Source organism: Delphinapterus leucas, chromosome 12 (genome assembly GCF_059928025.1).
Source record: "Delphinapterus leucas isolate spDelLeu-1000000601 "Yukka" chromosome 12, BTC_Dleu_Yukka2, whole genome shotgun sequence".
Lineage (NCBI taxonomy): Eukaryota > Metazoa > Chordata > Mammalia > Artiodactyla > Monodontidae > Delphinapterus > Delphinapterus leucas.
Window position 1 is genome coordinate 69,889,510 of NC_143140.1, and position 12,809 is coordinate 69,902,318.

The 12,809-nt window shown below is 38.7% G+C and overlaps 1 protein-coding gene across 13 annotated transcripts in view; it reads right to left on the minus strand.

The window, feature by feature from the left end:
* The window catches only part of MAP3K5 (mitogen-activated protein kinase kinase kinase 5), a 210,737-nt gene that overhangs the window by 73,194 nt on the left and 124,734 nt on the right, over positions 1–12,809 (minus strand). For 11 of the 13 annotated variants that reach the window (XM_089921634.1, XM_022557515.3, XM_089921638.1 and 8 more), the window contains one exon: positions 1,691–1,798. The exons of the other annotated variants lie outside the window; for them this stretch is intronic. In XM_089921634.1, coding sequence (XP_089777760.1) covers positions 1,691–1,798 — 108 coding nt within the window. The remainder of the gene's footprint in view (positions 1–1,690; positions 1,799–12,809) is intronic. 13 annotated transcript variants of the gene reach the window in all.

The window sequence follows — 12,809 nt, forward strand, 5'->3', positions numbered from 1 at the left end:
TTTCGTCATGATGGCACGACTCCAAGTGGAGTAGAGACTGGAGGTTCCAAGGACCCCCTCCTTCAGTTCAATTAATTTACCAGAGCCGCTGTCCCCTCCCTGGAGGTCAGGGGTGTGGGGATGAAAGTTCCAATCCTCTAATCACCTGGTTGGTTCCCCTGGCAACCAGACCCCATCCTTAGGTGTTTTCCAAACATCACCTCATTAACATAACAAAAGACACCTCTGTGGCTCTCAGCACCTAAGAAATTCAAGGATTTTAGGAACTCTGTGGCAGAAACAGGGCCTAAGATCAAATATATATTTCTTACTATAAACTGCAATATCACAGTTCCCTAATACAACACGAACAACCTCCCAAATGATTGCTGCCATGTCATCTAAGGAGAAGAGCAGGGTTAAATTCTGGGCTTTCAATGTTAGGGTTTGCGTACTGCCGCAATTTTATTACTGTTGTTAAAATACACTGGGTATTCATTATATGTCAGGCTCTGTGCAATATACTCTACCTACATTATTTTGATTAATTTCACAACTTTTGAGGTGGATATTATTATTATTATTCCATTCCACAGATGAAAACACCGCAGCTTGGAGATGCCATGTTGCCCAAGGGATTTGAGCCCAGGTCTGTTGACTCAAAGACATTTCAAAGAACTGACACTGACATTTTAAAAAACTGCAACCCCAGACCCTCAAATAGACTTCCTAATTGCCTTTTCTGCTTTATTTCCCACTTTTCACCATTTAATGTGCCTATATCTTTTATTTATTTGTTTATCTTCTGGTTCCCTGAGTAGAAGGTAAACTCCTGGGCAGGAATCTGGCCTATTTTGTATACACTGTTTCCCTCGTGCTTAACACAGAGCCTGGTAGTGCCTGTCACAGGCTAAGTGCTCCATAAAGATTTGCTGAGTGCACGGATGATGTTTAAGGAAAATGAGAAGGGTATTTTACAAAGTAATTACAAAAAACCCCACAAAACTACTTTGCCACAAGACTCCTCATTTCTGTGGTTTATCCTATGGACTGGAATCAGCTCTTGAAAAGTTTCTATTTTTAAAAAATAGTAGGATGATTTGTACATGCATTAAAACTGATGAAATATAGAAATGTAAGGATTATCCAAATGATGGTTATGAGTGGAAATGAGAGCATTTAAGACTCTTTTGAAAACCAGTGTCAGCGCAGCCCACCTCATGTTATACCCAGCACATAAGTCAGTGGCTAATCTGAAATGTAGCAGCTACTCCGATAACCAACCGGCGAGATGCAATTATAACTCTAATCATAACACCGTAAGACTAGAAATAGCGTCATTCTGACAGGCTTCCTAGAATTAAGATATGCATCCTTTAAATCATATATTTTAAGTATCAGGTCTTTGGCACATAATTTAATTTATAGCATGAATTTGCAAAACAGAAACAATCCCATTTTGGGTGCCCTTTGGAGGACTATGCCATCTATAATAAAAATCCAAACAGTTGAATTATATTTTATTAAGTGAGTGAAATCCATAACCAAAATCTAACAGTTTTTATATTACAGAATGTATTTATGCCAAGATAAATACACAGGAATCTATTTCTTCTTAACTAATGTATATATATGCTGGAATATATAAATGCCCAAAGGGTCTAAAGTCCTTCGCTACGAATACTCTTGTCTTAATAATTGCACAATTTACCTTGTCATCAGGAAGTACGTGCCAGATAGATATTGTCTTTTCCTCCACTTCATTGTTGATAGACAAATACGAAGGTTGATAGATTTTGGTTGGTTCTAATATTAATACCTTGAAAATATAAGGCTAATATTAGTGACTTAAGATTTAAGCCATTTAGAGCTGTTATAACAACACTGCACTGACACAGGCGATTAACGGATGAAGCTGAGTCCAACGCTGGAGTAAAACCATTTTAACTTCTGATTGTTGCTACCCCTATGAGTCCTTTGAGCATTTTATGGTATTAAACAATTATTATAAATTCCAATAATGCATCACCTTTCATTGCTAAAGAAATTAGAAATAAATGTTTGAAATCCATATGTTGGTTTGCTATCCCCAGGGAATCTACTAATTTTATATATATATATATATATATACACACGTATATACATATTCAAAAACTTTTGTTTTATCTTATAATCAATACAGAATCTTTTATTTCAGTTTTTAAAAAATTTTTATTTTTTTATAGTTAATTTACAATGTTTCAGGTGTATAGCAAACTGATTCAGTTACACATAGATACATATCTATTCTTTTTCATATTCTTTTCCCATAATCTATTTCTATAAATATAAATGTGTCAAAGAAAGGCAGAAATGTGGTAAAACAAATAATTCTGTGCACAGAAAAGATTCCATATATAGAGTGTCACATACTTATTTTTGATTTTCTGCGGCCACACCTTATCACAAAGATGTAGTAGTATGGTTTTCATACCCTTATAAAGGGATTGAGAAATGATTTTGATTATTATTGAAAGAGTTTTATATATAAACCAAAGAAATGAAGGTAGTTGCATGAAATAATACAATGTTTTTGCACTGCCTTCAAGATAAGACCTGTGGGCTTCCCTGGTGGTGCAGTGGTTGAGAGTCCGCCTGCCGATGCAGGGGACATGGGTTCGTGCCCCGGTCCGGGAAGATCCCACATGCCGCGGAGCGGCTGGGCCCGTGAGCCATGGCCGCTGAGCCTGCGCGTCCGGAGCCTGTGCTCCGCAACGGGCGAGGCCACAACAGTGAGAGGCCCGCGTACCGAAAAAAAAAGAAAAGAAAAAAGATAAGACCGGTATCTTTAATAATGATTTATTTAACTTTGTGAGAGAAAGAGACTTTAACTTTGCTCCTGTTTTGGAGATATATGAGAGATATATGACAAGTGAGATGAGAATCTCCATCAAAGGACTGGATGATGTATTATATTATTGCTAATATCTCATATTAGGAGCAAATAACATTAAAATGCCACACGTGCCCTGATTTCAAAGGTGCTACAGATATTACCTATTTGTACAAACACTTAAAGGCACCTATCTAGCTCAAAATTTCTGTGCAGTCTTAAGTAGAAATACTTGGAAAGAAAAGAAAATACTTAACACTCAGAGAAACTGGAATACTTTTTCTTTAAGTTCAGGTACAGAGAACTAGAGAAAGGGGATTAGAAAGACAAAATTTTCTTTACTTGAGCATAAAAAACTTTAAGGGCATAAAGAATTCTTGGTCAGGCTCTAGCTATGAAAATAAGATGACATGTATCAAAATAAACACACAGTAAGAGCCCACTGGGGAACATAGTCTGATTCAGAAACATATTGTGTGAATCAAGGTCCAAATTCCCATCAACAGACAGCTAAGTGGCACCAATTAATAATAATGAAAATCATTAATAGTCAATCTGAATTTGGCAGAAATGGTGCTCTCAAATCTGAGTATCCCAGTGTTTGTGAAATTAAAGCGAATAATAGGGAATAAAAGGTGGGTTTCCCAAAATCGTACCCAAGTCACTCCACTGACAATGAGAACATACCTTGTTCCCTAATGACGTGGCCTGCTATCTAACATTAGAAAAGCACAGCACAGGTTATCTCCTGTCTTCTTAAATGATGGTGGTATTGTCTCAAATATTTCTAATAGATAAAATATGAACTATGTGTTTCTTATCTTGAGATAAGGAATAAGAAACTGGTTGAAATTATTATTCTCTAATGCTCGCTGAGCCCTTTGAACTGGCCTTGAAACGACAAAATGTGAAGAATTTGTAGCACGTATTGTGGATGTCACAGAAAGCCTGAGAAAAGACAAGAAAAAAGGAGGCAATTTGACAAAACCAGCTAGATACAACTTAGTAGAGAGTATACACATTCTTGCTTTTAGTTTCTAGTCTTTTATATCGGTTAACATTACAATTAACGGCTAATTAAACTTCACTTATTGAAGTGTGAAGGAAGACAGCAAGGCCTGTAAACTCTGAAGAGCAGATATTAAGGAGAGGTACATATCTAAGCTCCTATAGCGTCTGTGAAAACACCACCTCCTCTTCTTCTTGCCTGACATTAAGTGATGGGTTGATGGTCTCCAATGTAGGAAGGAAAGAAAATGTACACAGAAGAGAGGTCAGGAAAAAGAATAAATCAACCTGAACTCAAATAATAATAAATGATGGGACCTTTCATTTCCCAAAGAAACTTTCGCCTCTTTTCTTTTGTCCAGGGTCACACTTATTTCTTGGAAGCATGAGAATGGATACGGTAGTGAGATAAATGAAGACAATTAAATTAAATATTTTCTTTTTTTTTTTTGTATTTTATTTTTATACAGCAGGTTCTTATCTTTTATATATATATTAGTGTATAAATGTCAACCCCAATCTCCCAATTCATCACACCACCACCACCACCACCCCACCCTGCTTTCCCCCCTTGGTGTCCATATGTTTGTTCTCCACATCTGTGTCTCTATTTCTGCCCTGCAAACCGGGTCATCTGTACCATTCTTCTAGGTGCCACATACATGCGTTAATATACAATATTTGTTTTTCTCTTTCTGACTTCACTCCGTTTGACAGTCTCTAGATTTATCCACATCTCAACAAATGACCCAATTTCATTCCTTTTTATGGCTGATTAATATTCCATTGTATATATGTACCGTATCTTCCTTATCTATTCGTCTGTCGATGGGCATTTAGCTTGCTTCCATGACTTGGCTATTGTAAATAGTGCCGCAATGAACATTGGGGTGCGTGTGTCTTTTTTTTTTTTTTTTTTGTGGTACGCGGGCCTCTCACTGTTGTGGTCTCTCCTGTTGTGGAGCACAGGCCTCGGACGCGCAGGCTCAGCGGCCATGGCTCATGGGCCTAGCCGCTCCGCAGCATGTGGGATCTTCCTGGACCGGGGCACGAACCCGTGTCCCCTGCATCGGCAGGCGGACTCTCAACCACTGCGTCAAAAGGGAAGCCCACATGTGTCTTTTGGAATTACGGTTTTCTCTGGGTATATGCCCAGTAGTGGGATTGCAGGGACATACGGTAACTCTATTTTTAGTTTTTTAAGGAACCTCCATACAGTTCTCCATAGTGGCTGTAACGATTTACATTCCCACCAACAGTGCAAGAGGGCTCCCTTTTCTCCACACCCTCTCCAGCATTTGCTGTTTGTAGATTTTCTGATGATGCACAGTCTAACCGGTGTGAGGTGATACCTCATTGTAGTGTTGATTTGCATTTCTCTAATAATTAGTGATGCTGAGCAGCTTTTCATATGCCTCTTGGCCATCTGTATGTCTTCTTTGGAGAGATGTGTATTTAGGTCTTCTGCCCATTTTTTAATTGGGTTGTTTGTTTTTTTAATATTGAGCTGGATGAGCTGTTTATATATTTTGGAGATTAATCCTTTGTCCATTGATTCATTTGCAAGTATTTCTCCTATTCAGAGGGTTGCCTTTTCGTCCTGTTTACAGTATCCTTTGCTGTGCAAAAGATTTTAAGTTTCATTAGGTCCCATTTGTTTATTTTCGTTTTTATTTTCATTTCGCTATGAGGTGGGTCAAAAAAGATCTTGCTGTGATTTATGTCAAAGAGTGTTCTTCCTATGTTTTCCTCTAAGAGTTTTATAGCGTCCAGTCTTACATTCAGGTCTCTAATCCGTTTTGAGTTTATTTTTGTGTATGGTGTTAGGGAGTGTTCTAATTTCATTCTTTTACATGTACCTGCCCAGTTTTCCCAGCACCACTTATTGAAGAGTCTGTCTTTTCTCCATTGTATATCTTTTCCTTCTTTGTCATAGATTAGTTGACCCAAGGTGTGTTGGTTTATCTCTGGGCTTTCTATCCTGTTCCATTGATCTTTCTGTTTTTGTGCCAGTACCATACTGTCTTGATTACTGTAGCTTGTAATATAGTCTGAAGTCAGGGAGTCTGATTCCTCTGGCTCCGTTTTTTTCCCTCAAGACTGTTTTGGCTATTCAGGGTCTTTTGTGTCCCCATACAAATTTTAAGATTTTTTGTTCTAGCTCTGTAAAAAATGCCATTGGTAATTTGATAGGGATTGCATTGAATCTGTAGATTGCTTTGGGTAGAATAGTCATTTTCACAATATTGATTGTTCCAATCCAAGAACATGGTATATCTCTCCATCTGTTAGTATCATCTTTAATTTCTTTCATCAGTGTTTATAGTTTTCTGCATACAAGTCTTTTGTCTCCCTAGGTAGGTTTATTCATAGGTATTTTATCCTTTTTGTTGCGGTGGTACATGGGAGTATTTCCTTAATTTCTCTTTCTGATCATTCATTGTTAGTGTATAGGAATGCAAGAGATTTCTGTGCATTAATTTTGTATCCTGCAACTTTACCAAATTCATTGATTAGCTCTAGTAGTTTTCTGGTGGCATCTTTAGGATTCTCTATGTATACTATCATGTCATCTGCAAACAGTGACAGTTTTGCTTTTCTTTTCCAATCTGTATTCCTTCTATTTCTTTTTCTTCTCCGATTGCCGTGGCTAGGACTTCCAAAACTATGTTGAATAATAGTGGTGAGAGTGGACATCCTTGTCCTGTTCCTGATCTGAGAAGAAATGCTTTCAGTTTTTCACCATTGAAAATGATGTTTGCTGTGGATCTGTCATATATGGCTTTTATTATGTTGAGGTAGGTTCCCTCTATGCCCACTTTCTGGACAGTTTTTATCAAAAATGAGTGTTGGGACTTCCTTGGTGGTGCAGTGGTTAAGAATCCACCTGCCAATGCAGGGGGACACAGGTTCGAGCCCTGGTCTGGGAAGATCCCACATGCCACGGAGCAACTAAGCCTGTGCGCCATAACTACTGAGCCTGTGCTCTAGAGCCTGTGAGCCATAACTACTGAAGCCCGCACGCCTAGAGCATGTGCTCTGCAACAAGAGAAACCACTGCAATGAGAAGCTTGTGCACCACAACGAAGAGTAGCCCCTGCTCACCGCAACTAGAGAAAGCCCGCACACAGCAGCAAAGATCCAACGCAGCCATAAATAAATAAATAAATAAATAAATAAATAAATTTATTTTAAAAAAGTGGTGTTGAATTTTGTCAAAAGCTTTTTCTGCATCTATTGAGATGATCATATGGTTTTTATTCTTCAGTTTGTTAATACGCTGTATCACATTGATTGATTTGCGTATATTGAAGAATTCTTGCATCCCTGGGTTAAATCCCACTTGGTCATTGTATATGATACTTTTAATGTGTTGTTGGATTCTGTTTCCTGGTATTTTGTTGAGGATTTTTGCATCTATATTACTCAGCAATATTGGTCTGTAATCTTCTTTTCTTATAGCATCCTTGTCTGGTTTTGGTATCAGGATGATGGTGGCCTCGTAGAATGAGTTTGGGAGTGTTCCTTCCTCTGCAATTTTTTGGAGTTTGAGCAGGAGGGGTGTTAATTCTTCTCTAAATGTTTGATAGAATTCACCTGTGAAGCCATCTGGTCCTGGACTTTTGTTTGTCGGAAAATTTTTGATCACAGTTTCAATTTCAATACTTGTGATTGGTCTGTTCATATTTTCTATTTCTTCCTGGTTCAGTCTTGGAAGGTTATACCTTTCTAAGAATTTGTCCATTTCTTCCAGGTTGTCCATTTTATTGGCATAGAGTTGCTTGTAATAGTCTCTTAGAATGCTTTGTATTTCTGAGGTATCCGTTGTAACTTCTCCTTTTTCATTTCTAGTTTTATTGATTGAGTCCTCTCCCTCTTTTTCTTGATGAGTCTGGCTAAAGGTTTATCAATTTTGTTTCTCAGTGAGCCAGCTTTTAGTTTTGTTGATCTTCGGTACTGTTTTTTTTGTTTCTATTTCATTTATTTCTGCTCTGATCTTTATGATTTCTTTCTATCTACTAACTTGGGGCTCTGTTTGTTCTTCTTTCTCTAGTTCCTTTAGGTGTAAGGTTAGATTGTTTATTTGAGATTTTTCTTGTTTCTTGAGGTAGGATTGTATTGCTATAAACTTCCCTCTTAGAACTGCTTTTGCTGCATCTCATAGGTTTTGGATCGTCGTGTTTTCGTTGTCATTTGTCTCTAGATATTTTTTGATTTCCTCCTTGATTTCTTCAGTGATCTCTTGGTTATTTAGTAACGTATTGTTTAGCCTCCATGTGTTTGTGTTTTTTATGTTTTTTTCCCTGTTATTCATTTCTAATCTCATAGCGTTTTGGTCGGAAAAGATGCTTGATATGATTTCCATTTTCTTAAATTTACCAAGGCTTGATTTGTGACTCAAGGTGTGATCTATCCTAGAGAATGTTCCATATACACTTGAGAAGAAAGTGTAATCTGCTGTTTTTGGATGGAATGTCCCATAAATATCAATTAAATCTATTTGGTCTATTGTGTCATTTTAAGCTTGTGTTTCCTTATTAATTTTCTGTCTGGATGATCTGTCCATTGGTGTAAGTGAGGTGTTAAAGTCCCCCACTACCACTGTGTTACTGTCAATTTCCTCTTTTATAGGTGTTAGCATTTCCCTTACATATTGAAGTGCTCCTATGTTGGGTGCATATATATTTATAATTGTTGTATCTTCTTCTTGAATTGATCCCTTGATCATTATGTAGTGTCCTTCCTTGTCTTTTGCAACATTTTTATTTTAAAGTCTCTTTTATCTGATATGAGTATTGCTACTCCAGCTTTCTTTTGATTTCCATTTGCATGGAATATCTTTTTCCATCCCCTCACTTTCAGTCTATATGTGTTCCTAGGTATGAAGTGGGTCCCTTGTAGACAGCATATATATGGGTCTTGTTTTTGTATCCATTCAGCGCACCTGTGTCTTTTGGTTGGAGCATTTAATCCATTCACATTTGAGGTAATTATCGAAATGTATGTTCCTGTGACCATTTTCTTAATTGTTTTGGGTTTATTCTTGTGGGTCCTTTTCTCCTCTTGTGTTTCCCACTTAGAGAAGTTTCTTTAGCATTTGTTGTAGAGCTGGTTTAGTGGTGCTGAATTCTCTTATCTTTTGCTTGTCTGTAAAGCTTTGGATTTCTCCATCGAATCTGAATGACAGCCTTGCCAGGTAGAGTAATTTTGGTTGTAGGTTCTTCCCTTTCATCACTTTAAATATATTGTGCCACTCCCTTCTGGCTTGTAGAGTTTCTGCTGAGAAATAAGCTATTAACCTTACGGGAGTTTCCTTGTATATTATTTGTCATTTTTCCCTTGTTGCTTTTAATAATTTTTCTTTGTCTTCAATTTTTGTCAGTTTGATTACTATGTGTCTTGACGTGTTTCTCCTTGGGTTTATCCTGCCTGGGACTCTCTGCACTTCCTGGACTTGGGTGACTATTCCCTTTCCCATGTTAGGGAAGTTTTCAACTATAATCTCTTCAAATATTTTCTCAGGTCCTTTCTCTGTCTCTTCTCCTTCTGGGACCCATATAATGTAAATGTTGGTGTGTTTAATGTTGTCCCAGAAGTCTCAGGCTGTCTTCATTTCTTTTCATTCTTTTTTCTTTATTCTGTTCTGCAGCTGTGAATTCTACCATTCTGTCTTCCAGGTCACTTATCCGTTCTTCTGCCTCAGTTTTTCTGCTAGTGATTCCTTCTAGTGTCTTTTTCATGTCATTTATTGTACTCTTCATCTCTGTTTGTTCTTTAATTCTTCTAGGTGTTTTTTCTTTAATTCTTCTTAATGTCTTTGTTAAACATTTCTTACATCTGCTTGATCTTTGCCTCCATTCTTTTTCCGAGGTCCTGGATCATCTTCACTATCATTATTCTGAATTCTTTTTCTGGAAAGTTGCCTATCTCCATTTCATTTAATTGTTTTCCTGAGGTTTTATCTTGTTCCTTCCTCTGGTACATAGTCTTCTGCCTTTTTATTGGCTATCTTTCTGTGAATGTGGTTTCCGTTCTACAGACTGCAGGACTCTAGTTCTTCTTGCTTCTGCTGTGCCCTCTGGTGGATGAGGCTATCTAAGAGGCTTGTGCAAGCTTCCTGATGGGAGGGACTGGTGGTGGGTAGAGCTGGGTGTTGCTCTGGTGGGCAAAGCTCTGTAAACCTTTAATCTGCTTGTCTGCTAAAGGGTGGGGCTGAGTTCCCTCCCTGTTGATTGTTTGGCCTGAGGAACCCAGTACTGGAGGCTACAGGCTCTTTGGTGGGGCTCATGGCAGCCTTGAGGAGGGCTCCTGCCAAGGAGTACTTACTTCCTGGAACTTCTTCTGCCAGTGTCCTTGCCCTCATGGTGAGATAAAACCACCTCCCTCCTCTGCAGGAGACCCTCCAACACTAGCAGGTATGTCTGGTTCAGTCTCCTATGGGGTCACTGCTCCTTCCCCCTGGGTCCTGATGCACACACTACTTTGTGTGCCCTTCAAGAGTGGAGTCTCTGTTTCCCCCAGTCCTGTTGAAGTCCTGCAATCAAATCCTGCTAGCCTTCAAAGTCTGAAGTCTGTCTCATATGCTTTCATTACCAGACTAGATCCAACCATAATATTTGTCCATATAGGCCAAGAAATAGTTATTTCAAACTGACATTGGATCACCCTTCAAACCCTTAAACTAACACTTAGTTGCAAACTAGATTACTTCTCAATAATATTCACACCAGTAGCATTATTTGTTACGTGGTCCATTATGGAGTTCTCAGTATGATACATACACTCAGATCCCTACATTAACTGGTTCTTCAAAGGAATCTGGGAACTCCTCCTCCTGTTGCTGGACCCCCAGGGTGGAAAGCCTGACGTGGGGCTCAGAACCTTCACTCCAGTGGGTGGGCTTCTGTGGTATAACTGTTCTCCGGTTTTTGAGTCACCTAACCAGCAGTTATGGGATTTGATTTTATTGTGATTGCACCCCTCCTACAGTCTCCTTGTGGCTTCTCCTTTGTCTTTGGATGTGGGGTATCTTTTTTGGTGAGTTCCAGTGTCTTCCTGTTGATGACTGTTCAGCAGTTGTGATTCTGGTGCTTTCGCAAGAGGGAGTGCTCGCACGTCCTTCAATTCTGCCATCTTGACCCAATCTCCCCTAAATATTTTCTAATATAAGTAACCTGGTCAAACCCACTTCCAAAGAAGGATAAAGTAATCACCCCAATCAAGACCTATCGCAGCCTTCACAAGTGTGAGCTACAGAAGCTGATACTCTAAGGACACAAAGAGTTATAGTGACTGACGCAGAACCACAGGCACTAGAAGCTTGCCTTTCTCTATGCAGTAGAGCATGGGCAGCAAATTCCAGTGATTTCAGGGAGTGAGTGGAAAAGATGAGTGAGTGAAGCAGGATGAATGGGACTGTAATTGACCTCTTAAATGGTAGCATCCAGTTGGCTCAGGAGATTGCTGCTTTGGGAGAATGCAGTTACGAATTCCCCATCCCTTTAATTTTTCAATAGTAGTTAAAGATCTGGAATTTTATGTGAATTCTCCTTATTTTTCATTTGACGTTTTATAAACTTTATTTTTCAGCTGAAATACTCCACCTTTCCATCCATTTTGTCCATCTTTTCCTTTATTTTCCTTAAAATCGTATTATACTTATGTGACGTCCTTATCTGGGAACTACAACATGAGAATCACCTTGGGGAATACCTCTATTGGCTGGTTTTAGCTCTTATTATGTCACTTTTTCCTGCTCCTTAGAATGTCTAGTAATCTTTAATACATCTGAATGACACATTGCAGAGGCTCAGGATAATATCTTTCCAAAGTGTTTTTGTTTTTGGTTTTTTTCCACCTACAAAACAGTTAAATTATCAGTGTATGATCTTGATCCTATCAAGGCATACTTTTATTGCAGCTTTGTTTTAGTTTTGCCTTTACTTGTAAAGCATGGGCTCTATACTCTCAACTAGATGCTTTGTGGACCACAGTCTGGGCTCAAAGTCCAACATCTTATCCCTGCATTATTTATGCTCTGGAATATCTGAAGACTTGTCAGCCTTCCAAAAGATGCTCTCTGCCACTTCTGGTCCTAATCTCCTAATCAGCAAGGGAACTTACCTTGATAAAGTTTATTTAAGCCATGTAGGTTTCATCCAAAACCCCATTTTAATCAAATACTGGGACTGGAATTTGTGTTTATTCAGGACATGCTTACTCCTCGTTCACACCATCGAGGAGGTGCCCTAGGGCTCAAGGGAAATACGCAGGCAGAATCCTGGGGCTCACTCGTCAAGGCTCCCCCTTCTCCAACACCCTGTCCCTCATATTCCAGCTGTCTTAGGATCCTGAACACTGATCCCTGCCGGTGCTGCCCAGGGAGAAGCCACTTCCTTGGGCTGCAGCCAGCAAAATGACCTTAGTGAAAAAAGAGGAGGTGAAGGTGGGACTCAGCTCTAGTACCTCCCCTCTCAAGGATGGCAGCCCTCACATGATTGCTGTTTAATGCCTGCAAACAGTTGTTTTATATAGTTTGGTGGTTTCCTTTGATAAGTTGTAAAATGTGCTTTCCCAAGAAGAGATTATCTCAGATTTTACAGTGATTTATAGCAGTATCAAGACCATGTACTCCCTCACAGCCAGCACAGAAAGTTCAACTCTCTTCATTTTTAAATGTTGGCAACAAATTCTTCTCTTTTTTTAAAATCACTGAGTGGTCTTTTAAACATATGAACTTAATCATGTGCATAAACTCACACATAATAAGAGAAATACTAACTCAAACGACCCCAATATGCCATTTTTCATCTATACGTTTAGCAAAAGTACAAATCTGATAAATACACTTGTTTGGAGAGACTTTGTGAAAGCAGGTAGTTTCATGTATTGCCAGTGGGAATGTCAATTGATATCACCCCTACAGAAGGCAACATGCAATATGAATCTA